The following is a 27,918-nucleotide window of genomic DNA, read 5'->3' on the forward strand; positions in this document are numbered from 1 at the left end:
CATTATGCGTTGTGCAGAAGTGTGTGCTCCCCACTTAAATATGATTGGTTGGATCCAAAGATAAGAACCAATCACATCCTGTGTGCGTTCGAAAACGCTATTAGCGCTAAAAGCGCGCTCCCCGAACACAATCTCTATTGTTACTTAGCCGCTGCAGTCGCCACCCGCCACCCGCGCCACCGTCATTCGTTCATCAACCGACGTCCGCGAATGGCGCGAATCCGTCCCGGAAATTCGTCTCAAACAGCCACGCGGCACGCCTGAGTGAAGTGAGTGAAGTCCGCGTGCATCTCCTAGTGCGCGACGAGGATCTCAACCAGCCTGGGCGATCCTCGGTCCTCGTATTTTGTTTCTTGCGCGAACGAGCGTGCGAGTGTTACGCGCTTCCTCTCGAACGGCTACACCAGTCGAGTCATCATAAAATATACGTACGTCTTTTCCTTCACGATTTCGTCGAGATACACGGATCGCGGCACGTGAGGAACGAGAGATTCTCTCCTTTTCTTCCCGACACGAGTGCACGCGCGCGCACGTACGTACATTATACATCATCATGATAGCAGAACTAATGGACGCAGTAAGTATTACGAAAATGAATCTTAAAATCTCGGGTACTCGCAAATCGTCGCGTCGTATAAAAGATTTATGGTGTGATCTCGCTTCGCGTATACTTGGCACGAGACATTAACCGTATCTCTTGATTTATTATAATCAAAATATAATAATGTATATATCATTTTTATTTTACAGGAGGACGAGACAGTATTGGCGGCGGGACAACAGGTGGAAAAGCTGCAATTAAAAGAAAAGTTGGCTATGAGTGCTGCGACAACTACAGCAGATACAGCGGCTGCGACAACTACAGCGGGTACAGCGGCTGCGACAACTACAGCGGGCACAGCGGCTGCGACGACTACAGCGGGCACAGCGGCTGCGACAACTATAGCGGGCACAGCGGCTGCGACAACTACAGCGGGCACAGCGCCTGCGACAACTACAGCGGGCACAGCGCCTGCGACAACTCCGATGGCTGCGGCTGCGGCTGCGGCCTTGCCAGCTCCCACGAGACGTAAGTATATAAAAATAAATAAAAATAAATAAATAATATTCATATATATATATATATATATATATATATATATATATATATATATATTTACAACTTGTGTCTGCTCGGTAAATAACAAACAATCATAATCGTTAAATAATTTCTCTTTTTGTTACAGCTAGAAGATGGATGAAGAGCAGAAAATCTCGCGGGTCATACCGCGGTCGTGGATACGATCGTGGATATAGCAGTGGACGTAGCCGTGGCCGTGGCCGTGGCCATGGCCATGGCCGTGGCTACGAATATAGCAGTGGACATAGCTACGGATCATACGGATATAGCCGTGGCCATGGCTACGGATCATACGACGCCGGCCGCGGCGGTACCGACGGCGGTACCGGTGGCAAAACAGTCATACAAACGTTTAACCTATAAACCAAGTTTGCGACCCACGAGATGTATTCAGTACTGATGTACGAACACAGTATTCATAACGAAGATATAGTAACATTCTATAAATGAATCATAATTGCTTCCATTATACAATTTTTTTATTTAGACTGCATATGAAACATTTTGAATTTTTTTTATTATTTCTACATTTATTTTATTTCCACATTACTACGAAAGTTTGTAAAAATTGTGTAGTTAAAACTTTAATGTTGGATCTCTGTTTCTTGAAATTAATTACGTCTTTTATGTTTATTTAAACAGGTTTTAAATTAAAAAGAACTTTTTTTTATACAAAAATGATAAAGGCACTGCCATTCAGTGTTCATGTCATACAAAAATGCATTCAGTATAATCTTGTTATCTTAAAGTAGGATTTAAGATTATTGCGACTTATATGAAAGAGAACAGTTGCAAACATTGTGCGTAGTAACTGCCGAACGATCGTCGTGTAATATTACTTTTAAGTTTTACTATTATCATGTTCGCAAATCTCACAAGTGCCGTCCATGATGCGTGACGCAGCCGTCACAAAACATTTCTTTGGAACATTTCAAAATGGCACATACGGCAAATTGCTACATCTTTGGCAGTCATTTTATACTATTATTACATAATAAAACGTTTTGAAGCATTCTGTATGCAACTTTTGTCAATGTGATTCAAGATACAAAACAAGTAAGACTCCATATTATAATATATCATTAAATAAAGAGTAAGATAATGAAAACAACATTATATACATCGCTGATAGTACAAGATATATCAATGTATGATCGTTTCGTTAAGGTAATATCAGTTCAAGTTGAAACTGCCGATATAATTAAGATAGATATAGATTTAAGATAGCTTACAAGAATTATAAAATGTCAATAGAATATACTAATATTATGTATCAACTAGATACATCTCATACATGTCAAACGTATGTATTTTTACTTATTATTTCTCAGTGTATAGCACTATCTGTAATGTATATGGTAAAAAAGATTTCTCCTATTAAGTGTGTACTTATATTAAATATATCATTTAAATAAATCATATTAATATTTCATATATCCTGCACCACTTTTAATATAAAATGCCTATTTTTTTATATGTAATTTAGTAGTCTGTCAGCAATTAAAATGTAACTTTAACTTTTAACACAGCGCATATTCTCTTTAATAATCTTAATTATATCAGATGTCAGGGAATATTGATTCACACACATATACATATATATATGTATATAACAAAACATGCATTATACATATCTCCACATAAAGACAGTAAATTTATAAACCTTGTACTAGTAAATAAATCTTTATAAAAATAGCAATTGTAAACACGTATGATAAATGTAAAAAAATTTGGATAATACAAGTGTTACTTAATATATTAAAAATCTTAATTTTATCATTATAACTAAACATAAATAAACCTCACTAAAAACTTAGTGGCGAAGAAAATAGAAATTTCCAAGAACAAACAAATCTCTCATAAGCCTAAGATCCTACATGTCTAAACCCACGTTTTACATTATTATTATTCTAAGATAGAAAAATAGAGCACTTGTAGCATAAGTTAAACAATAATTGCTTTTCAGCATACACAAGTGTAAAAAATATTTTAACTGTATTGTTACTAAAAAAATATGAAAACGTTATATGCTGCAGCTAAGAGCTACTCCCAGAAACTCTTCAAATCCAATAGTAATCGATCCAGTTTGATCTGTGTTTCTTGTCCTAAATGCCTCTGTAACATACAACATATCTTTGTTAAAGAAACATGCTTAAATCATGCTAAATATTATCAAACCATTGCACGTACGGATGTTTATAGTTAGGTCTCTAATTAGATTAATAAACGATATCAAAATTATCATAAAATTTTCTTTTTTTTATGTAAACATTTCTAATTACCTGTAAACCTCTGTATCTGAACACACAATACTATGAACTGATCCACAGTAATGGACTGATGACCACGAAGATCGCTCTTTTTTATAAGGAATTGAATGAAGTCCGGACTATAGCCTATTTGTGTTAGAGTTGCGTTTAACTCATTCTCTTGTATATTGCCCAAATTATCGTGGTCAAAGCCACGAAATACACCGAGCCAAGAATTTATGTAATTGTAAAGAGCTTGGAATTCCGTTACGTTTATTGTAGTGCCATTCTTCTTTTTGTCGAACATACCTGCGGAAAGAAATAGAATTCGTTGATATGTTTACAGCTCGTCGAAGAGAGCTAAAGCTCCGATTCATTCACTAAATACCTTGAATTAATCGTCGCGTCGCGTAAAGAGTCACGGTCGGTCTCGCTCCGCGCGTACTACCGTGTCTCTCGATCGATCGAGATAGGTTAACTGACGATGAATGAACTGACTGACAGCGCGCTAAACGAACGCACTGTCTGCACTGCACTGCACTGCGATACTAACGCCGATAGCCGCCAGTGTCGAAAAAGTGAAAGTAACGTTTCAGATTATGACGTCATCATATATATTTTGTCGGCGTCAGTAGTAGAATACGTATCTTAAAAATAAATTTTCACATTTGGACTTTGCGTCGCAATATCTCCGCTCGTAGGGCACGTAGCGGAATATTATGAGAGAAACCCCCCCCCTAATTGGACCCCAAGCTATCGATCAAGCCTACTTAGAACTTGATCCGTTCACTCGTTATCGAGATCTCAACATCGCGGGTACTCGCAACCCGTCGCGTCGCGTAAAAGAGTCACGGTCGGTCTCGCTCCGCGTGTACTTGGCGCGAGACACTACCGTGTCTCTTGATTATAAATAAAAATATTTTCTCTTATAGTATATAGCTTATTGCGTTATATTTAAAATACGTTAAATTAAAAGTTCAGTCTGTTATCTCGTGCAACGTTTAAACTCAAAAAACAACGAACATAAAAATTATAATTATCATACAATAATTATCACATTTATGAAAATCACATATAAGTAATTATTTTTAATTAAAGTTTAAATTAAAGTTCAATATTTACCTCGGGCAATGTTTCTTGTAAACTTAAAAAACAACAGACAGAAACTATAATTATTACAATATGAAAATCAAATGTAAGGATTTATTTTTAATTGAAATCCAAATTAAAGTTTTAATATTGAATTATTTTTTTAAATGTAAAAAAATATTGTGATAATTTTTGTGATGGATAGTTTTAAACATTATTTAATTTCTTTTTTTGCGTGTGTAACCATGTTCTCATTTGTGCAACTGTTCGTTTTTTATTAGCCAGACACGGAGTACTAGATATAAGATCCTGCATTTCTTTTCCAGTTATTAGTGTATCAGTTTGTAATTTTTCTCCAAATGCGTCCATTGTAACTTTTCTCATCTGGTTCCCAAGTTGATCGTTTAACAGGTGCCGTAAATGCATCTGCACAAAAAAAATTAAACGCATTTTCACAAATCATACATAAATTCTTTTTACTTTGTGATTATAATATCAAGTAACACATTATTGGCTTATTGGTCGAATGTACATGGTAAATTAGATCCTTACCTCCTGATCTACGTTTTTTTTGTACCGCTTTTATTTCAGTTTGTGTACGCTTTTTATACACTGGGTTAGATAATGAACCTGCATTAAAAACATATTATAATCAGAAAAAAGCAATCTGTATATTTTAAAAATAAGTTTTATACTCACTATCACTTGATTGTTGCAAACAACTAATTTCTTCAGATATTTCATTATTCTCTGTGATTTCTGTGCTTACATCACTTTCAGCCTCGCTGTCGCTTTCATCAATCAAATTGTTTGCTGCATCTCTCACGCCTTGTGCAGCTTCTAGAAGTTGTGAGACTTCTGTAATATCTTTAACTATTACTGGCTTTCTATATACTTCCTTGTGAATTTTTTCATGATGGCCCATGAAATTGGCCAGATCTGTAATCTGATTGTCCGTTAAATTAAGAGTAATTCCCATAGTGGCTATATGTTTTCTGAGTGTAGTACCACGTAATGTATCAGGAAATTCAGTTCCGCTCTCTTTAGCAAAACGCAACATGACTCGATATGCACATAAATGTCTATCAATAATTTTGTCATGTCCTGGAATACCAAATAAGTAAGGATTTTTCGAGTGTACTTTGGTTTATTTCTTAACTGTAAAAACGTTTGTGCACATTCCAAATTTAGTTCATCTAGTATTACGGGAACAGTTCTTCCTAATTTTCCACGTATACAAAAGCGTACATATTTTTGTGCCTGTTCTTTTTATCTGTAGATAATCCACTGAACGTATCGATATTGTCATTAATTCTTTCGTAATTTTTGAAATCAGAAATTAATATTCGCTCAGTTTCTCCTGGCCAGCGGCGGTTAAATAACTGTATTGATGTCAAAGTAGCTTCTCCAAGAGAAATCCAAGCAGATAATGAAAATTTCCTTTTCAAATTATTGTACGATTCTTTTTGTACTTTTAATAGATAAGCTCGCAATTTTTGTATGTCCTCCATTTGTAGGAAGTTTTGTAATTTTTTGTCTTCTAAATTGAGTTTGAGATTCGACTACGGTTTTGTTAACACTTGCTCCATAATCAACGGTTAATAGCTTTAAAAAGTTTTTCGCGTTTGTTTTCGTGCTATCATTATGGTCTTTTATGCATTTTGTTATTAAAAGTTCGCCTCAAGTTCGAGCTCAAATCATTTGTAATGATGCGATGAGTGCCTATATTTTTGCACTGGAAATTTGCATATAATAGTAATAAACTATCGTAACGAATATTGCGCGTTACGTCATCAGATCTCATTGCTGGTAATAGTAATCGCCGTACTTTCTCATCAGCTTCTTTGAGACATTTGCCTTCTATCCTCCGACCCATTACTTTAACGATGCGACTTTTTTTCTATCCTCTCCGACCTGTACATTTTTTGAAATGATGTCTTATTGTCGATTTTAAATAATGACCCTTGCAATTCCCACATGCCAAATAATTGTTAAGAATCTTAGGTTGATTTTCTCTTGCTCGTCTACATGGAATAAAACCTTGACCTTCATATTGTTTTTCAATGTTGAATTTAAAATTTCCTTTTTTTCTTAAAGTATCGATGATCTTTCTTCTTTCGCTACAACCCTTAGGTAATATTTGAACTTTTGAACATCAGGTTCCTTAGAATGGACTAATTCAAAATGTCGAGCAATTTTTGCTTGCATTTTGTGACAGAACACACACATATATTTTTTTTGTGCCAGCACGTTTTGTAGGTACTACCGTTTGCTCATCTTGCCGAGTTTCATACCCCTCAATATTACTAACATCCATGCCTGTAGATATCGTCGAATCATTATTTGTGTGCTAGAAATCTATTTTTACATTTGTTGTTATCTTCATGTTCTGATTTCTCTGTTTCCTCAGAATCACTCGCAGCTGACGAATATTCACTTTGTACATAATCAGGATCACTTTCAAAATCTTTCTCTATTTCAAGAAAAAAAATATAAAATAATAAGTATAAGCACATTAGAAAATAATCATACAAATTAAAATAACAACATGTAATACAACTCTAATACCTTGTATTTCAGTATCATTCTCTTGAGCAAGGCACAACTCGTTTACATTGTTTGTTTCCATTTCTTGAATTTTGCAGGAAGTTGTAGATATCGTCGAATCATTATTTTGTGTGCTAGAAATCTGTTCTTTACATTTGTTGTTATCTTCATGTTCTGGTTTCTCTGTTTTTTCAGAATCACTCGCAGCTGACGAATATTCACTTTGTACATTATCAGGATCACTTTCAAAATTTTTCTCTATTTCAAAAAAAAAAAATAATAAGTATAAGCACATTAGAAAATAATCATACAAATTAAAATAACAACATGTAATACAACTCTAATACCTTGTATTTCAGTATCATTCTCTTGAGCAAGGCACAACTCATTTACATTGTTTGTTTCTATTGCTTGAATTTTGCAGGAAGTTGAAGAAAACTGTTTTTCGGCACTATTATCCAATATTGAATTAAAAGATACATCTATGACATAATAAATAAGCAAATAATATATATTACTTAAATAGCTAATTAGTAACTAACAATAAGTAAATAGTAACTAATTAATTTATCTGCTAATATAGGAAAGTAATAGCAAATACAGAACCCAATAGTTTTATTTACAATTTGTACAAAATAAAAAGACTACTATACCTGTATCTAATAAATCAGAAAATTGACCAGAATTTAAAAAGTTGCTATCAATTATTTCTGTTTCAAGTATATCGGTTACTATCGGCGAAATACTTAGATCATTACTAACGTCAGTGTTTACATTTATGTCATTTCTAACAAAATCATTAATATTAGATATGATGTCTGTGTTTGCAGATGAAGAGCAATTATCGTCTGAAACATGAAAAAATATTACATACATTATTATAAGCAAAGTTTATTTTACATATTAATTGATATTATAATTAAACAGAAATGATAATAAAAATGCGAATTAGTATTTTTACACATTAATAAAATCAAAAGCATAGACTTGACCTTTATCAAGTTAAGTTCAATGTCAATTTAAAACAAATTTATTTGCATTTATTTTTTACTTAAAATATATAAAAGCTTCAGAGATATTAATACTAGTAATACATTTTAATTCTTATATATATACAGCAACATACCTTTAACATTATCAATGCATGATTGTCCTCGTATAACGTTGACGTTATCTGTAGTCTCGATATTAGTAATCTTACATCTACAAATAAAAATATTTAATATATACTTCCATGCAAGAATACAAAAATTACGATTTTAAAAATACCTACTTATTTGTTGTCATTGCAGTTACGGGATCTAATTCCTTTTTTTATAACTACCTGCAATAGACGACATATTTCACTCTGTGAGTTAATTATCAGTATGCACACTTTATGCAAAATATTTAAAAAATTATATAAAGGTTAAGTCAATAAAATAAAATAATTAACATATATTTTTAGTGTCATGCAATTAAAAATAAAAGAAACCACCAAAATTAGCCTTCTTTTATCGATCTTGTTGATATTTCAGATATGCAAATATCTGACACAGATATTATATTTTTAGAATATGCTGGTACCTTTTATATATTAAAAAATAAAAAACTTGTACGTCAAAGACACTTACCATTATCTGTATTTATCCTTCGCGTTGCTTCAACATTTTTCCCTTTATTCATTTTATAACGCGTTAGTAAACTTGTGGTGTCATACCTTGAAATGATAAAAACCAAAAATCAAGGTTATGTTAAAGGTCAGTGACAAGAAATCCATGTTATTGTAATACACAAGATCTTATTGTACATTTAACAAATAATACGTTTAAATAAAACGTATATACAAAACACAATAAAACATCCTGATTATATACTTACTGGCTGATACCAATAGCTTTTGCTCTTTCACTTTTCGTACATTACGTTTCCTTAATGAATACATTTTAGTACTCATCAAAAGATTAATTTGCACAACTATTCTATTTGTACACCGACTATCACTGACACAAATCTATTAACTTATATAGAAATATAAAAATTACGTATACTAAACATGCACTAATGCTGGCCACACACACTTTCCGTTATGGCCTCGGCAGACTAGCGCAATTTCGTCGCGCACGACGCGCGACAATCCAATGAACGTACAGCCCTCCGCTCATCGCAGCACGCTCATTGGTTGGATTCAAAGGTAAGAACCAATCACATTCAATTGCTATTTAGCGGTTCAGTGAGCGGTCGTGCTTCTGGATGCCCCTATTGAATGGGCGCGTTCAGCAGAACAAACCGTTCAGTAATGATTGGCTCTTACTCTTAGACCGAGCAAATCAGCGTAGCGTATTGATAAAACGACACTCAACAGTTTGTGTCTGCTGAACGCAGCCAATATCGCGCGTCGCGCCCGACGTATCATGCTGTAGTGCGATTTTGTAAGTGCCCATCTACAATAGGTGTTTTAAGCCCTAAGCCTTAAGAATTGTTCAATCACTTGCGGAGAATAATTGACTGTGATTGGTCAATTTCTTAGGGTTTAGGGCTTAAAAAACCTATTGTAGACGGGCACTAAAAGGCCGGTATTCATAATCAGATCTTATTTTTCAAGACCGTCTTAAGTAATATCTTAAGAGCTAATACGCTCTGTGATTGGTTAATGACATCTTAAGATTGTACTTATAATGGTCTTAAATATAAGAACCGACTATGATACCGGCGTAGGGTCAAAGCACATAATGCCCGTATCACACTAGCGATTGGCGATTGCGTCCTGCGTTTGCGTCTACGTCTTTTGACCAATCAGAACGGAAATCGCGAATCGCAATCGCTAGCAGCTTTCTGATTGGTCAAGAGACGTAAACGCAAACGTAGATGCAATCGCCAATCGCTAGTGTGATACGGGCATAACATGGCGTAGCGATATATGACGGTCATGGCCAGTATTCATAGTTATTTAAGACCGTCTTAAGTTCAATCTTAAGATGTCATGAACCAATACACAGAGTCGTATTAGCGTCTTAAGACATTACTTAAGACGGTCTTGAAGACTGTGAATACCAGCCATAGACCTCGACCTGACAAATCAGGATACGCCAAAGCTTGTGCGTTACTTACGTCCACGACCACGACTGTCATATGTGCTTTGGCTCTAACTCATTATGCTGTCATTATGTGCTCATAAACGACAGTTGCGCAGGTATACTATATAAAAAAGCTACGCAGCTGTCGTTATGAGCACCATAACGACGCATAACGAGTTATAGAAATCGCGCTACTGGTCTGTCGAGGCCATAAGACATAACAGTAAGGATTCGACCAATCGCGTTGCTCAAATCTTACGGTACGGTTACAGACGGCCGTAACCTTACTGTTTTACGGAAAGTGTGTGTGGCCAGCATAAACATGTAAACTCTGCAGAATAGATTGAATTTGATGCCAGATTGTACATACATAAGCGAGGAGCACAGACTTTTGCATAAAGGCCAGTTTCCACGCAATGATTAGTGGCGCCAATCGACTAACATCAATAAAAATGCAAGTGTAAACACTTGATATAAACTGGCGCTAGTAATGTGGCGTTTACAGGCGGTTATTGGCCAAAGCATATAACTTCAAAATTGAGGTTATATGCTTGCTGTCATTTACTGGTGTGTTTAACAAATGTTAAATATTTTCCATATTATACGCCAATCACTGTGAAAATACTTGTGAGTTTGCTAGTCGGTTTCTGGCGCCAGATGAATGCCCAGTCAGTTGGCGCCACTAATCAGTGCGTGTGTAAACTGGCCTTTACACTAATGAGTAAGCTAAGAAAATTGATTGGTCCATATACATGTGCATAAGGAAATAAACCAATCAAGGTCATCGCACACAAACTGCATAAGCTACATAAGCATAGCATAAGACCGCTGGACCAATGAGCATCTTACGCAAATCAATATGGCGACTTTATGTTGGATGCTCATTGGTTTAGTGGTCTTATGTTACGCTTATGCTAAGCTACGCAATTTTGTGTGCGATGGCCTTCAATTTTCTTATGGTTACCCTGGTCCAAATGATGTCCTTCCAACGTCCTAAGGACAGGTGTCCAAAGGTCAGAAATGGACAACCTTAGGACACCTGCCCTTAGAACATGACCTGCTAGATAGCCTTATGCCTAAGGCTATCTAGCAGGTCATGTTCTAAGGGCAGGTGTCCTAAGGTTGTCCTTTCTGACCTTTGGACACCTGTCCTTAGGACGTTGGAAGGACATATGACTTTAGGTCTAAAAGCTATACGACCAGGACATGAAGACATGTCCCTAGGCCACATGGCCTTAGGATTGAAGGATGAGCGGAAAGATATACGACCTAAGGACATAAAGATATGTATTATAATAACATCAAAGAAATGTATATTGATTCGAGCTCAATCAATGACATCGACAATTAATCCAATGGGGCAACATTCTGCAAATATTGGAATTAGAATACTTCTATTCACATACATACACACACACCACACACACATACACGTCTTTCCTTTACCTTGAAGACTTTTATTCTTATAGAAAAAAAAAGATTTATACTAATTTTTTAATAGAAACCAAATAAAAACAGTTTATGAGCATTTCGTAATTTACGCTTTGTATACAAAAAATCTCGAATAGAAGAGAAAATCGGTAAGCTGCGACGCTCAAGACACACACACATACACTACCTAAAATCTGACTTATTGTTAGTAAAATCGTTTTCTACTATTTCCTGATGCTTTTGGTAAATATAATGGCCATGATAACACAAGCTATTAAAAGAGCGCACCAACTATCAGTAGGAAAAGTTTTATTCCACTCATACTAGATTGCTTCGGATCTTCTAATACATTCTCTTGGTGCGTCATAGAATGCTACTGATGGCACAATTTGTGATCTGTCTTTCTTGATCCTTAGGATCATCTGGGTAGTCTAATTCAAACAAACGAATTGATAATATATCATGATTGTCAGACAGCTTAGATCACCCGTGGTAGCAGAAATTCCAACGTAATATCCTGTTGGAAGCTTAACTTGATTTCACTTGAAAGCATTGCTTCCATGCTGCTTTGTTGGCGAGATCCGTGGAAAAACAGTTAGGACATCTCTTTCGTATCTTATAGCTAAGTGTGTATCATGTTCTAAGTTTCTCAAACTTTGCTTCACAACCTGCGAGTTGCGTATGAGTGCCGTCGCGATCGTGATCGTAATGCAGAGATCTATTGTTGACCATTGCTGAGATGTAAGGATGCTGATGATTATATGGCCATTATGATTGCTGTATGTGTCAAGTATCACTGCTAATTGTAATTGTGTGTGTGTGTGAAAAAAAAATAAAGGTAGTTAATATAATGTTTTTTATTTAAGGCCTAACTGTGACCTCACAGTTCCGATTTTAGCTTTAAGATATTTGTTTATCTTTGAAGCTCGAGCGAGACGATTCTCCTTCAATAGAGTGCTCTTCAGTTCCACTTCCTCTTCATTCATACGAAAACTGAAAAGCTCTGAAAGAGAAAAAATGACGTTATACATCTAAAATAAAAAAAAAAATCTTAAAATATGTATGTTATATGGCATATGCTGAACCGACACAAAAAAGTTTAGAACCAGTTTAAAGCAATAAATCAATATAATTAAGAGTATAAAACTATATTATTTTACAAGATCATGGAAATTTTGTTAATTATGATATATGAGAGAAACATTGTAGTAACTAACGTTTTATGGCAGGCTCTTTTCTCTGGTACAAAGCTGGTCTTGGCTCCTCTTCGTTTTCTGCTCCATCTTCTCCCTTCTTGCGTGAACGTGCTCCAGTTTACTGATCGAAGAGCCAGCTTTTCACGCTCCCAAAGAACATCAGCCAAGTTCTTTGTAATTGAGAATCCCCTAGTTCACCAAACTTAGCTGTCTTCTTTGCGATCTCGTACTGTTTTTTTGTCAACATACAGTCCTTAAAATAAAAGAAAAAATGTTAAAAGCAGAACAAAAATACATATTGAGTAACCGGGCTCAAGTTACTCTACCAAAAGCTGCGCGTGGTCGTTCTCTCCGTGAACGCGGTATAGAACCACTTACATTTGGATATGATGGTGTTTCTGGTGTTTCTTGAAAAGTCGAAGCCGGAGGAACAATGATCACAGGTGTTTCATGACTAATATTTATAGCGCTCTCTTCTATATTGACAGAACTCTAAAAATAATAAAATTATAAACCAAGCTATTAATATTTTTCTTAACTTAAATTATGCAATACAAATTGTTCAATTACTTAATAAAATACTTTAAGAAGTCATACCATTGATGCCAGTGGTTGGGTTTTCTGAACACTAGTATGGATTGAGATTGTTGATGAGTTTTGCTCTGGAGATGTTTCAAGAACCTAATAAATAAGAAAAAATATGTACTCTTAATTTGTTATCAAATTAAATACATTAATATGCTTTACACAAAAATTAAAAAGAAATAATACTTCTTCACATAAAATAAATGATTGGGCTGTTTTTTCATTACTAGTCATCACTGCCTGTTCAATATTCAAATATGGGATCTTCCTTGATAGGTGATAAAACAGGGGAGTAGGAGTTTGATTTCAATAAGTGTAGGCATTACTGTTTTATTTGGACTTGGTGGTGGTAACTATTTTCTTTGCAACTCAGAATTCAAGGATCTCAAAGTTTGTACTTCTTTCTTCTAAAACTTCATGACTGTTTTCCAATTTTTTGAGTTTTGTTCTAAAAGCGTTCTCTTTACTATCAGTTTCCTTTGAAGTTTGATTTTAAGTTCGTCTACTTCCTGATCAAAGCTTTCATTTTTTTTTTTTTCTCTTGATTTTACATATTTGAAGTTTATATCTTGTGTTTCTTTTTTCTGCGATTTTTTTGTACTCGAAGATGCATCCTTATCACCATTGAAAGAGCTCAGTTCTTGGCTATCTCCAATCAACACAGAAATATTTCTCTTTCTAGAATTACTCAATCATCTTTTCCTTTGAAAGTTATATTGTATAATACAAATCATGAAGGTTAATCATTAAAACAGAATAAATCACTTTTTACTTTGGCCAGTCACATAATAAACCAACACTGGAAATATTAATAATCGAGTCTACTGGCCATTATCAATCGCCAAGACAATACGACCACGATTTTGGTTCGATTATCGTCAAGACAGGATTTTTTTTTTTATTTTTAACCAATATAAATGATGGTGTTTATAATCATTTGATACTTATATAAGGCATCTCATTTAAATAATGAAATTTATTGCGAAAAATATTAATCATTAACTTTGCTAAAGTTCAATGCAAGAGATTTTGTTATGTGTTGCACTACCAAGAAACACCCATACTTTAATGCCTATAATAAACTATATCTGTAAGTTAAAAATTTCGAAGAAATACATTCGGCAATATGTTATGCTGTTTCTTATTGTGCTCTTATATTATATTTTACTTTCCCTACTGTATTTAAAAAATCTTGAAAATGTAAAAAAATCAGTTGGATATGGCATAACTTACTTTCTCGACTTGTGCGTAGCTATCTAACTTTGGTTTTAAATGGAAAAAGACACTCTCTTTTCAATTAGGGATTTTCTCTAATTCTTTCGACAGTTTCTGAATGAGCATAAAGTAACCCGGTAAGTTACAAAAGAAAAGTTAAAATTAGCTTGCACGAATAATGATATATAAGGAAACTTACACAGCAACATTGTAGCAGTACTGCCCGATAATACCCTGGAATGGGTTTTTTACTATTCCTTTTTTTAATATTATCTACGTGTAAAATTTTCCCTTCTTTTTGAGTTGCTTTTCTGGAGTATCGGCGTCCTCTTTGGACCAGAACACACCTGTACTCTTTATTTTTTCCAATTTAATAGTTTCAAACTTTTCAAAAAAATTTCAAAGGCTCATCTTTCTGACTTGTCAGTCACAAACTAACCCCAGCACCACATTGTCAACTTAATCCACAAATAGTACAAAAAAATAATAAGTATGACAATGCGATATCAGATAGTGGCTGTTTCAAACACAACTCACTTTGTTGCCAACACGTTATCTTGACACGTTATGCTAGAAACGATATATAAATATGTAAATATATATAAAATATACAAGTATATATTTTATAGAAGTCCAAAAATCACCGTATTTTTTGCTGTAATATCAGATTTCTTAGAACATGTTTAAAAAACAAAATCCTAATATTAAAATGTCAAGGTTAAAAATGTTTTTTAATGAGACAAGCGATCATATTTTACGAATAACATAGTCGTTTCCTATTTAAAATTATTGTAACCTCAAAATTTTTATAATAAGACTTTTGTCTTAAAATTTATTTTAAGGAATCTACAGAATAATGTGGTACACTGTATAACTGTGTAAATATATGAAAATAATATTTAATATAAATCTATATTTTATAAAAGCACATATACATTGATTGTATATTGTATTTTGGCTGTGTGTAATCGTGCGTGAATCGAAGTTAATCTTTATTTATCAAAAAACATATCGACCATAGCAGTTAATTATATAACGCTAAGGGCCGGTCTCACAGTCTCCGATTAACGTGATTCTCCGATTAAACTCACTCTGCATCTCTTTCTAACTATCCCCCTAGAAAGAGACAAAGATGAGTTTAATCAGAGAATCACGTTAATCGGAGACTGTGAGACCGGCCCTATGGCACAAAAAATGTTCACTCACTCTCGATCTGTTTGAAGTTCTTAATTTGAGACACCATCTTGGTTTGTCGCAAAAGTAAAGACGATATGTTTACTTGATTTAAATGCAGCGTTGTTGTCCAAGAGTGATAGTTTTCGTTATTAGTACCGCAATCCTATGTAGGCAATTGATTATCGAACTCTCTTCTCGCTTGTTTCATCGCGCGGTTGATTTAAGGCTCCTCGACACAGCGATACCAACGGGGTACACAACGGGTATACTCCCTTTTCCTTCTTAAACTCGCTGAGATAGAAAGAGAAGGGAGTATACTCGTGTGCACTCGGGCCACTCGGGTGACGTTTCCGACCGCAGCCCAATTTCGAGCCTCTGCGCACGCTCCCTGCGCATGTAAAAAAGCGTATACATACGTACGTGTGGCGCGCTCGTCTATCGACACTCGTCGATAATTAAGACGAACGCAGCCTAAAAGTCAAGACGAACACAGCCTTAATTTGACACTTTCTACGGTCGTGATTCATTTTCATAAAGAAATTTAGGATCATAAATATCGCAATCAAGATTTGTTCTTTGAGATGGAGAACGATCATTCTCTGACAAAAAAACGATATAGAGGATATTTAACCTCATTAAATCCCGTACTTCCGAGATCTACAAGACTCAGATTGGAGCAACAAAACAGAACAGACAGAATTTTCAAGAAGTTGCAAATAATATTCAACCACAAGAAGATCGCCAGTACATATTAAATGCTGGTTGTGAACAGGTTAGTTAAAAATCAATGTTTTAACAAGAAATTTTTAACCATTATTTTTTGTTAAAATAAAAAATCTTAACAAAAAAATTATTTGTAAAAATATACATTTTTTTTTAATTATTGTATATTTCTGAAAAGAAGATTATTTTTCTTAAATTATAACTTCACTATTACTTAAGATAATTGATTATTTCAGAATTGTAACCAGCACGATGAAAGAGAGCATGATGGGGACGAATCAGATGGAATGGAAGATGGACATATTTCTTCTGTGCATGAGCAACCTCAAGAAGTATTTTTAACAAATGAAATGAACAAAGATGTATCTGATTCTGACAATGATCTTCAAGTAAGTGGAAAATCAAGGTTTAGTGATGTAATCTTAACTGATAAAGTGTGTACATCCCACACAGCAATGTAATATTGCAGCAAAATAGCTGTAAATAGTACATAATACAAATATTGTTGAATTATTACATTTAAATATAATTAGCGTTATTCCATATCAGTAATATTACTGTTATTATTATTAATATAATAGTAATATTACAATGCAATATCTCAAAAATAGTTTTGTAATATTTCATCTCATTGTAATATTACCGTAATATTATGCTATGTTAAAAACGTCAATCTTTGTACTATTTGAAATTCCTTTGTTATATATAACACATTTTTATCTCTTGTGTTTTTATGTTTGTAAGAAATCTTCAAGCTATCCTATTTCATCTGCGGAGTCAAGTGTGGATGACAGCAATTCATCTGCTGAGTCAAGTGTGGATGACAGCAATTCGGATGAGGAGTATAATGGTTCCAATTTACAACAGAATCCAGACCTTCAAAGGAAATTTAAAGATGGTTTTGCAACAACAAAATTTGAATGTATGCTCATGATTCTTACTTTCTCACTTCGACAAAGCCTTTCACTGTAGCAATGCAAGATTTATGTAAGCTTATAAACTGTCTCTTTGAAGAAGATGTGATTCCTACTAGTGAATATTGGTTCAAGAAAACTTTTGGAAGTAACCTTCCATACAGAGTGCACCTTTATTGCTCTGATTGTGAGGCGTATATTGGTGACATAAAGCAGCTAGGAAATGAGATTAGGGTTTGCCCTTGTCCAGTATGTTCGAAGATGTGCACTGTTTTTAACTTAAATAATGGATCTTTTTTTATAAACTCTTTCACTTCGTTCACAAATTGTGGACCTGCTAGAAACAACACCAGATATCATAGAATTATTAAACTATCGCTGGAATAGGGAGTCTGGGGAAAAAATTACAGATATTTATGACAGTGAAAAATACAAGGAACTTTGCAAAAATGACAACTTTCTTTCTAGTCCATTCAATCTAAGTTGTTGTATTTCGACAGACGGTATTTCTATTTATAACAGTACAAAGAACACAAACTGGCCAATAATAATGCGTTTAAATGAGCTACCACCTCAATATAGGTTTAATCAAAATAATTTTATTCTTGGGGGATTATGGTTTGGAAAAAAAGACCCGAACATGCTGGCTTTCTTAGTCCATTTTTGAAAGAACTAAATCAATTATACAAATCAGGTTTTCATTGGAAAGCACCAATGGAGAAAAATTCACAGCAAATTAATTGTTTTTAATTGTATTTGTAGATTCTGTTGCTAAGCCTTTGATTCAGTGCATCAAACAATTTAATGGCTATTGGGGTTGTGGATATTGTTACCATCCAGGGTGCGTTTTAGATGAAGGAAATAATCATGCAAAGTATGTTATGACTAATAATGATTTGACGCTCATGAATGACCTTAGCTTTGAGTACACGGTTGACCAAAAAGATAAAAATGGTCAGCATAAATTGTTTCATGTAAAGACCGTTCAAATGAAGAAATGCGTTCTGACATGAAAAGAGCTGAAAATTTAAAGGAAGATAACCCTAAAATTGACATCAAAGGAGTTAAGGGACTGAGTAGCTTATTTCTTTTGACATATTTGACATAGTATTTGGTTTTGGGATTGATTGGTTACATGCTGTTTGCTTAGGTGTTGTAAGTCAGTTGCAAACTTATGGTTTGATTCCACATCGAAAGGTGCACCTTACTATTTGTCAAAAGCAAAAAGACAACTTGTAAATAATAATCTGTCAAAATTAAAGTTGCCTGCTAAATTGAGGAGACGGGACTTAAATATTGAAGACAGATGTCATTGGAAAGGTAATGAATGGCGAACATGGCTGTTATTTTGCAGTTTGCCAGTTTTAAAGGGTATTCTCCCACCTTTTGTATTTAAAACATCATTGCATATTAGTAAGCGTTCTTTTTGCCTTTCTAAAGGATAGTATTGAGCCTGAAGAATTAGATGAGGCAACATGGATGTGTAGTCAGTATGTCACAGAGTTTCAAGTTTTATATGGAAAGAAGAATATGCATTATAATATTCACCTCCTTCTTCACATTGGTAAATGTGTGAAATTAATGGGACCTTTGTGGACTAATTCTCTCTTTGCTTTGAATCATTTAATGGTTCTCTAGCACGTTTGGTAAAAGGAACAAGAGGAGTAATGAGTCAAATTTCACACAAGTATTCTAGATTTAAAAATATACCAAGATCTATACATGTATATGGTGCTCGCGAAAGTGTTATTTCATTTTGTTCATATTTGCTTACATACAGAATTGTAACAATTGCATCAAAAGTGAATGGTGTGACACTTTTAAATAAACCCATATCAATTATATTAACAGAGGAAGAAAATAATGCATTCTTTGAAGCTGGAATTGAAGTGACAAATCTGACTTATGAGCGCATGATAAAAGATGGGACAAAGTTCCATGCAAGTTGTTACCGTAGGAAAGGAGTGAAGTCTGACGATACAACAGTCATACTGACAAGCGGTGCTTATGGGATAATTAAAAGAATAATACTTATAGGAGAACAGGTATTTGTTCTTATACATTTCATAAATATAGAAAATAATGAATTTCTCGTAAGACATATTTGTGGAGCTAAAAGTCCACATATTAAAACTTGTTCACCAATAGTTTATGGACGTCATAGTTTAGAAAACGTCAATACGGTTTACAAAAAAGCCATATTTATTAACACAGAAGAGGCAGATTACGTGACAGAATTCCCAAATGTGTTTGAGACAGACTGAGGGCGGGTTATTATAAACAGTGTTATTATATATAAACAACCAACTATTTTATATATTAAATATATTTATTCGCATAATTATAATAATTTCTATTGTTCGTAAATTATGTACAAATTATGTTTTGTAGATGATTAAATAAAACCGATAACGACATTGTTGTCGTACGCATATATATATCTTATGAAAACAACAAAGTTTCTGCATATATGCCTCTCTTTCTTCGCGCCATATAAATTCATTTATTGTGGTTTTAACGATAACAACTTCAATGATAGTCGACATGAAATTTTTTTATAGACTTTAATATCTCCGATATTGTTGCTAATAATTGATTCAAAACATATATCTTTCCATGTCCTTAGAACATAGGGACAGATGGATCTATGAATACGTAGGTCAAAAGGGCATGTCCTATGGTGTGCCAAAAATATAAATATCTTTGCTCATGAAGGTCAGAAAGGGCAAGTATTCTGAAACAGGATATCATCTAGGACATGGGCATATTGATGAAGAAGAAGATGTTTTAAGTTATCGAGAGCATTCAGGACATGTGCCCTTCCTATGAAAGCTAATAAGGACAGATGTCCTTAGATAGAACAGCAGTCAGCTATCTAAGGACACTTGCCCTTTCTGGCCTTCATCAGTAAAGATACATGTCCTTTATACCCTTGACACCATAGGCCATGTGTCCTCCTGACCCACGTATCCATAAGATACATCTGTCCCTATGTTCTAAGGACATCGAGGACATCTAGGACATGTTTTGGACCAGGGTATGCATTATGTGGTTATGCAAAACTCTGTTTTCCGCTATAAACCATACATCATGATGTAAATTATACAAGATGTGTTCATGCGTATGCAACATTTCTAAACGGCCAATGAGAAATGATGTGTAAGATACCGCCATTGCGACAATTTGAATTAATTTTTTCGGGAAACGTTTTTATAAGTCTTTATTGAGTGTGATGTTATATGTTCAAATGATCTGTCGAATTTCTGTTTTTTTTTTTAAGGATTCAGAGGTCAAAAGACAAATATGTTAGTCACTTACAATTAGTATAACTTTTGATCTAAACACTTAAATATTGCCATATCTGGCATTTGTGCAGAACTGTAAGAAATTTCTTTCGAGTATAAGCGCATTATATATTTTTACATCATGCTGCAGACGCAACAGCATGTGTTTTCTTTATACTAATTGATTTATCTCATTTAATTTTCATTTTTCTCAATATATATTTTAATATTTTGATAAACTGCGCATATGTTGATTATTAAAGATCCAGCAGCCAATAAGTCAGGTTACTATGGCCGCTATGGCCTAGTTTACACCAATCACTTGATACATGTTTTAAATAGTAAATAACTAGTAAATTAGTTTGATTGGTCATTATTGGCTAATCAAATATACTATTTGATATGCGTATCAAGAGATCGGTGTAAACTAGGCTTATGACCCATCAAATTAATGCACTACTGTATATACATACACCATTCGATTTTAATATTCTCATTGTAAGAACCTGAATATTTCTCAAAAAAAGATATGCTTGATACATTGTATAGAATGTAGATTTCAATATTAGACGTTAAGAAACATTTTTTGCAGTGAGGTGAGAAGTTTAAGATTGAGAAAAATGTACATGAGTAAAATAGAATAGTTTTTTGCAGCGTTCGTCACAGAATCATGCACATATCGGAGCATAATTTAAAAGCAGTAAATATTGTTTAATCAATGTTGCTATCTTTAGCTATCATCTATATCGTTTTTCTCAAAACTATAAATGATTAAACATGTATGGTCTATTTTAAGAACATATAGACATTAACAGGTAATGGGTTAATATGAGGACATACATTTTACATATGGACTATTATGGGGACATGGATGTATAAAATTGAAATTCTTATATATTTCAATACAATTTAAATCCAGCAACATAACTTTATAGCTATAATTGCTAACTACACTGTATTATGCATAATATTAATAATTTTATATGAATTTTAAATGATTAAACATGTATGGTCTATTTTAAGAACATATAGACATTAACAGGTAATGGGTTAATATGAAGACATACATTTTACATATGGACTATTATGGGGACATGGATGTATAAATTGAAATTCTTATATATTTCAATACAATTTAAATCCAGCAACATAACTTTATAGCAATAATTGCTAACTACACTGTATTATGCATAATATTAATAATTTTATATGCATGGATAAATATCCATTTGAGGACTTTTAAAGTACACATAGAGACAATATATTGCCTTAACACATAAATTTTTCGCGCGTATCGGGGCATATTTGGAGCGCGTGCTTGTGTATGCATATTCGTGTATGTACCATAATTATTGGTTATCGGTATTATCACGAAACGGCACACTGTCTAAAGGTATATCGTATATTTAGACAAACTTGCATAGCGCATAAACATAAGCATAAGAAATTAATTAATCCATATACATATGCATAAGAAAATAAATCAATCCGTTTTTTTATGCATATGCTTTGCACCTATGCAAGTTTGTCTGGATTGATCTTTAATGCAACTAATATTTTATGTGCTCTATACCTAGTATATAAAGTAATCTATGTTACTTTTTAAATATGATGTTTTCACATAAATCAAATGTTGATATATCAAACTATAAAATGTCAGTCAGCCTCTAGCTATTTTGAAACAGCTGTTTGAATTGCTATTTCTCGAATAACCAACAATGATACAAGCAAATGCACATACGAGTACACACTCCGAATATGCGCATGAATTTATGTGTTAAGGTAATCTTGTCTCTGTGTATTTATTTTAAAAGTCCTCAAAATACCCATGTATATAAAATTGTTGATATTATGCAAAATATGGTATAGTTATCAATTATAGCTATAAGGTAATATTACTGAGTTCAAAGTGGATTAAAATATATAAAGTTTCAATTTTATATATCCGTGTCCCCATAATAGTCCATACGTAAAATGTGTATATGTCCTCATATCAACCCATTGCCTATTAATATTTATATGTCCTTAAAATAGACCGTACATGTTAAATCATTTATAGCTTTGAGAAAAACGATATAGATGATTGCTAAAGGTAGCTATATTGATTAATCAATATTTACTGCTTCTAAATATATGCATGTATATAGGTCTTTTTAAATGTCCTTGAAATATACCAAAAACATATATATATATATATATATATATATATATATATATATACAATACATATGTGGGCAATTCCACGTCAAATCGCACAAGATTTGACCTCGTATTTTTTAAATCGATTGAAACTTTTTTTACATAAAATATACATAAAATAAGCAGATACGTATTTTTTTGTTTGTCCAAAAAATTTTTTTTACAAAAGTTATGAACAATACAATTTTCGTCAAAAATGAAGAAGTCATCTACTTTACAAATTAATATCTCTGGTTATATTTGTCGTAGAGAAATATTCAAAAAACCATTTTAAAGCTAAGAAGGCAATCTTTGAAAAAAAAATAGTTTAAGTTACAAAAAATTGCAAATTCCAATTGTTATAAGCAATTGAAATGTTTAATTTTTTCACTAAAAAGTACATTTAAAAAAAATTTTTAAATAATGCTATCTTATTCTTTATTTCATTCTGAAAGTATACATATTTTTTTTTTATGGAGAAACGATGGATTCTATTTTTTATATAATTTTAATGACTAAGCGCCGCGCCGCGCCGCGCCGCGTCGCACTGTGCTCGCGTCTCTAGTTCGACCAAGTGGCGTGGCGCATTCTTCGGAAATCTTTTGTAGGAAGAAAACACAGTATGAATTACATAACTTATAATGTTGAATACAATCAATATTATACAAATCACATTTTTATTATAAATATTATTTTTGAAAATTGTGCAGTATTTTTGTTAAAGTATATCGTTACTGTACTGTATAATTTAATTTTTCTTTCCGTTTTGAATTGCTGGGATTTTCCGTAACGGATGTTACGGATGCTCTAATCTTTTAATTCTTTTTATCGAGAAATTCTTATAAACAATAAACACAGACTTTTAGCGCTCTACGGCAAGTCTCTCGATCTTTAAACCTGTGGGCGGAATTCATAGACGTTGCTCAAGATTTGTCTTAAGCATGATCTTGGCCAAGACGGTCTTAAGATCGAAAACCGTCTGAAGACGGCTTTACATGCATAGATAAATCTTGAGAACACAAGTTTTGAGCTTAAGATCGTCTTGACGAAGTCTGTGCTTAAGAATATGGCTTCGGCAATGTTCGGGAATCCAAGCTTTTTGACCAATCATGATAATAATTACAAGAATTTACCGGGGATTGCGTCATTCTCTTATATGTTCTGTGGTCATTCTCGCCGTGGCCGGTGGCCGTCATCGCATCGTGTATCGCGACGATTAACCTTAAAGAGAGCAACGGGTGCAGTGGTGGTGTTTTCCCTCCGAGGAGGTACGACGAGCATCATCGCGTCGTGTACCGCGACGATTAACCTTAAAGAGAGCGACGGGTGCAGTGGTGGTGTTTTCCCTCCGAGAAGTACGACGAGCATCATCGCGTCGTGTACCGCGACGATTAACCTTAAAGAGAGCGACGGGTGCAGTGATGGTGTTTTCCCTCCGAGGAGGTACGACGAGCATCATCGCGTCGTGTACCGCGACGATTAACCTTAAAGAGAGCGACGGGTGCAGTGGTGGTGTTTTCCCTCCGAGGAAGTACGACGAGCATCATCGCGTCGTGTACCGCGACGATTAACCTTAAAGAGAGCGACGGGTGCAGTGATGGTGTTTTCCCTCCGAGGAGGTACAACGAGCATCATCGCGTCGTGTACCGCGACGATTAACCTTAAAGAGAGCGACGGGTGCAGTGGTGGTGTTTTCCCTCCGAGGAGGTACGACGAGCATCATCGCGTCGTGTACCGCGACGATTAACCTTAAAGAGAGCGACGGGTGCAGTGGTGGTGTTTTCCCTCCGAGGAAGTACGACGAGCATCATCGCGTCATGTACCGCGACGATTAACCTTAAAGAGAGCAATGTTCGGCAATGTTCGGGAATCCAAGCTTTTTGACCAATCGTGATAAAGATTTACAAGAATTTACCGAGGATTGCGAAATGGCATTTAAGTTCTTACTTAAGATTTGTCTTGAGCCAGTCTTGCTCAAGTCGACCAAATAGTCGACTTAAGACGGTTTTGTCAGGTTATGTGCTACATTAGTGGTGATATTCCAGTGTCGGGATTGCGTCATTCTCGCCGTCGCGCGTCATGGCCGTCATCATCGCGTCGTGTATCGCGACGATTAACCTTAAAGAGAGCGACGGGTGCAGTGGTGGTGTTTTCCCTCTGAGGAGGTACGACGGAGTAAACTCGAGGTCGCCGATACTCAAGGCGAGGAGGTGTGACGAGGAAAGTGCGTAGTGATCGATGTGAGAGACGAGTAGCCGAGAACGACGAGGGAAGAGCAGAGGAAGCGAGTGCGAAAGGGGGGAGCGAGAGAGCGGAGAGAGAGGGACAGCGGACAGGCCAAAGCCAGGATTCCGACGACCGCGACTCCATCAGGGAGTTCCAGAAGTGGCAACGCATTTTATCACTTTCCCGGCAGCGAGTACGGCACCGTTGGTTTCAGAAATCATAGTACGGTTTTCATCCGATAATTTACAAACGTTTCCATCCGCTTAGTTTAAAGTTTCTCTGTACATTCCTGTGATGATGCAAATCTTGCAGGTCATCTTCTCTTTTACAGAGCGACAAAGTAAAGTGAAAACTCAAATACTTAAGACTGGTACTAGATAAATTTCCGAAATGGTATGAAGATATGATAAGTGCTTACTTTAACTCATTCTATTATTTACATGTCTTCTATAACAACTGGCACATCTGTCATTGGCATACAATTCAAAGATGGAATTATTATAGCGGCAGACGTCCTAGGATCTTACGGATCGCTCGCTCGTTACAGAAATCTGGAACGTCTTATGAAAGTTAATGATAACATCATCCTTGGTACGTCTGGAGATTATGCAGATTTTCAGTGCATCAAGAGCTATGTGGAAAGAAAGACTGTGAGTCTCAGCATAGTTTTTTTTTTTTTTTTTTTACATGTCTAATATTCTTCAAATAATACATCTTAGTTTATTACGTAGAGTGCTATGTAATAAACTAATAAAAGTTTTGTAAAGTTATTGTACGATATAAGAATACATTAGAGTTTCCAATAAGTGTCAAAAGCGCTAATTTACGTCAACACTTTTGTTTCAGTCTTGAGGAGCAATGCTTGGATGATGGATTTAGTTTAAAGCCAAAGGCATTGCATTGCTGGCTAACGCGTGTCATGTATAACAGACGATCAAATTTCGATCCGTTTTTGAACAATTTTTATTATTGCTGGTTTGGAAAATGGAGAACCGTAAGTGTGCGTTTCCTCAACACAACTTCGTGTCTTCAAGTACATCGTAAATCGCAGTTTTGCCTTTTCAGATTTTTAAGAACTGTGGATAAGCCTTGGGACAGCTTACAACGATCCTGTTATTGCGACTGAATATGGTGCTTACATGGCAACGCCTATATTGAGAAAAGCTTACGAGGATAATAACCAAATGAATAAGGAGGAAGCTATCGAACTTCTGTACAAAGTAATGCAAGTTCTTTTCTACAGAGACGCAAGATCTTTCCCAAAGGTAAACTAAAATTCGTACGTGTGTAATTAATAATTTTAATTGTATTGGTCAACAATCTGCTCTTTTTTTAGTATCATCTTGGCATTGTCACAAAAGAAAAAGGAGTCGAAATACAAGGACCTCTAACTTTAGACAGTTTTTGGGGATCTGCTGCTTTGTAAAAAATTATGTTTTTTCTTATTCCTTTAAAATAAGTTATAATAAAAGCGTCCATGGTGAGATCGATTCTCTCTTAATGAATAAATTAAAACAAGTTTTCATCAATTATACATTTATTTGCATTATATATATACATGTAAGGAATAAGAAAATATTATTTTCCAGTAACCATACTAATATCTTCGTTATAATAACAGATATTTTATTTAATATTTATTTTTTACGCGTAAAAACTCGGCATAATACTTGCAACATTAAAACGTATATGGAAATTAAATATATATATAGCAGAAAGAAAGCAGCATATCAGGACTTGCGCTAGTAGTAAGCAGAATGTACTGTGCATGCATACTGTAGTATGCTTACTATCAGCTCAAGTCCTGATTGGCTGCTGCTTTTCTGCTTTCTGCTATTCTGCCAAGGTGTGAATTCTCTCTAAGATCACAATGGATTTTGCAAGGCAACAAACGCATGGAAACGTAAAATAGAGGATATTGTTCGTAAATCACTGGAACAAATTTCGAACTACGTTCTGTCTAACAAGAAAACCATCAGCAGGCTGCCAATGAGGATCATTATGATGCAATTCTTCAACATTTTCAATTGCATCATTTACAATTGCATCATCATCTGGATCTTCTGGGAGAATATCTTTAAATTGTAAGGATAAATTGTGCAAAACTGCACAAGCTGAAACAACTGCTGTACAGGTAATAAGTTTTAAAGACAATCCTCTTGCTAAGCAAGGAAATCGTCTCTTCCAAACTCCAAACGTTCTCTCAACAACCATCCTCGTTCGTGATTGAATTACATTATATCTGTATGTAATGAAATATATTATTTATTATATACTCTTATTATATAATACTAAATACTTTTAAACGACATATTAAAATTTAAATTAAACGACAATTAAATTTAGGTTTCTCGAAAATTAACCATAGAAAGATAATAATTGGGCAAAGAAAGAACAACGCGGTTATTAGTGCGTGAAAAGTCAAACAGACAATAATTAAATATTTTTAAAGATACATAAGCGCGAACGTTTTTGGCTCCGCTTTAAGCTATCTTCAGCGATGTCACAAAGTGTAAAATAAAATCACGTAATCGCAGACTTTCTATTCTGGTTCTATTTGTAAGGCGTTCTGATCACACCATCAAGAAGCAAAACAAATATGGAGCATGAGATATAAACTTTTATTTTTCACTTTGTTACATCGTTGAAGATGACTTAAAGCGGAGTCGGCTTAAACATTCGCGCTTATATCTTTTTACAAATGTTAAATTATTGTCTTTCTGACTTTTCACGCACTAATAATCGCATTGTTCTCTCATTGCCTAATTTCTATCTTTCTATGGTCAAATTTATTTACAATTACTCTCTTTTCTTTTCTTTACCTCTGTTCTTCTTCATTCTGTGGGTTTCTAAAGGGTGTCAAAAGAAATGGGAGACAAGGATATCCTGCATCTCCAATCAACATTCCTGTTAATTCGCGTTGTTGATA

General features: G+C 34.4%; 1 protein-coding gene, 3 long non-coding RNA genes and 3 pseudogenes across 4 annotated transcripts; 2 read left to right on the forward strand and 5 right to left on the reverse strand.

Moving 5' to 3' along the window:
* Positions 1-202: 202 nt before the first annotated feature.
* Positions 203-2,149, forward strand: LOC139825128 (uncharacterized). The gene is made up of 3 exons (XM_071797646.1): positions 203-577; positions 751-1,069; positions 1,227-2,149. Exons 1-3 carry the CDS (start codon positions 554-556, stop codon positions 1,481-1,483), a joined length of 600 nt encoding a protein of 199 aa, XP_071653747.1. The 5' UTR covers positions 203-553; the 3' UTR covers positions 1,484-2,149.
* Positions 2,150-2,738: 589 nt separating this feature from the next.
* On the reverse strand, positions 2,739-3,948 carry LOC139825130 (uncharacterized). Its single transcript, XR_011735479.1, has 3 exons — positions 3,758-3,948; positions 3,403-3,678; positions 2,739-3,235 (listed from the first exon to the last, which is right to left on the reverse strand). It is a non-coding gene; the product is annotated as an uncharacterized lncRNA (long non-coding RNA).
* Positions 3,949-4,567: 619 nt separating this feature from the next.
* Positions 4,568-8,345, reverse strand: LOC139825123 (uncharacterized; annotated as a pseudogene).
* A 3,421-nt stretch (positions 8,346-11,766) lies between these two features.
* On the reverse strand, positions 11,767-12,775 carry LOC139825126 (vesicular integral-membrane protein VIP36 pseudogene; annotated as a pseudogene).
* Positions 12,776-12,874: 99 nt separating this feature from the next.
* Positions 12,875-13,418, reverse strand: LOC139825125 (uncharacterized). Its single transcript, XR_011735478.1, has 3 exons — positions 13,286-13,418; positions 13,067-13,180; positions 12,875-12,941 (listed from the first exon to the last, which is right to left on the reverse strand). It is a non-coding gene; the product is annotated as an uncharacterized lncRNA (long non-coding RNA).
* A 10,803-nt stretch (positions 13,419-24,221) lies between these two features.
* Positions 24,222-24,926, reverse strand: LOC139825124 (uncharacterized). The gene is made up of 2 exons (XR_011735477.1): positions 24,882-24,926; positions 24,222-24,599 (listed from the first exon to the last, which is right to left on the reverse strand). It is a non-coding gene; the product is annotated as an uncharacterized lncRNA (long non-coding RNA).
* Positions 24,927-25,429: 503 nt separating this feature from the next.
* Positions 25,430-26,415, forward strand: LOC139825127 (proteasome subunit beta type-4-like; annotated as a pseudogene).
* The last annotated feature ends 1,503 nt before the right edge of the window (positions 26,416-27,918 follow it).

The sequence above is a fragment of the Temnothorax longispinosus genome, unplaced genomic scaffold (genome assembly GCF_030848805.1).
Source record: "Temnothorax longispinosus isolate EJ_2023e unplaced genomic scaffold, Tlon_JGU_v1 HiC_scaffold_99, whole genome shotgun sequence".
NCBI classification, from domain to species: Eukaryota; Metazoa; Arthropoda; class Insecta; order Hymenoptera; family Formicidae; genus Temnothorax; species Temnothorax longispinosus.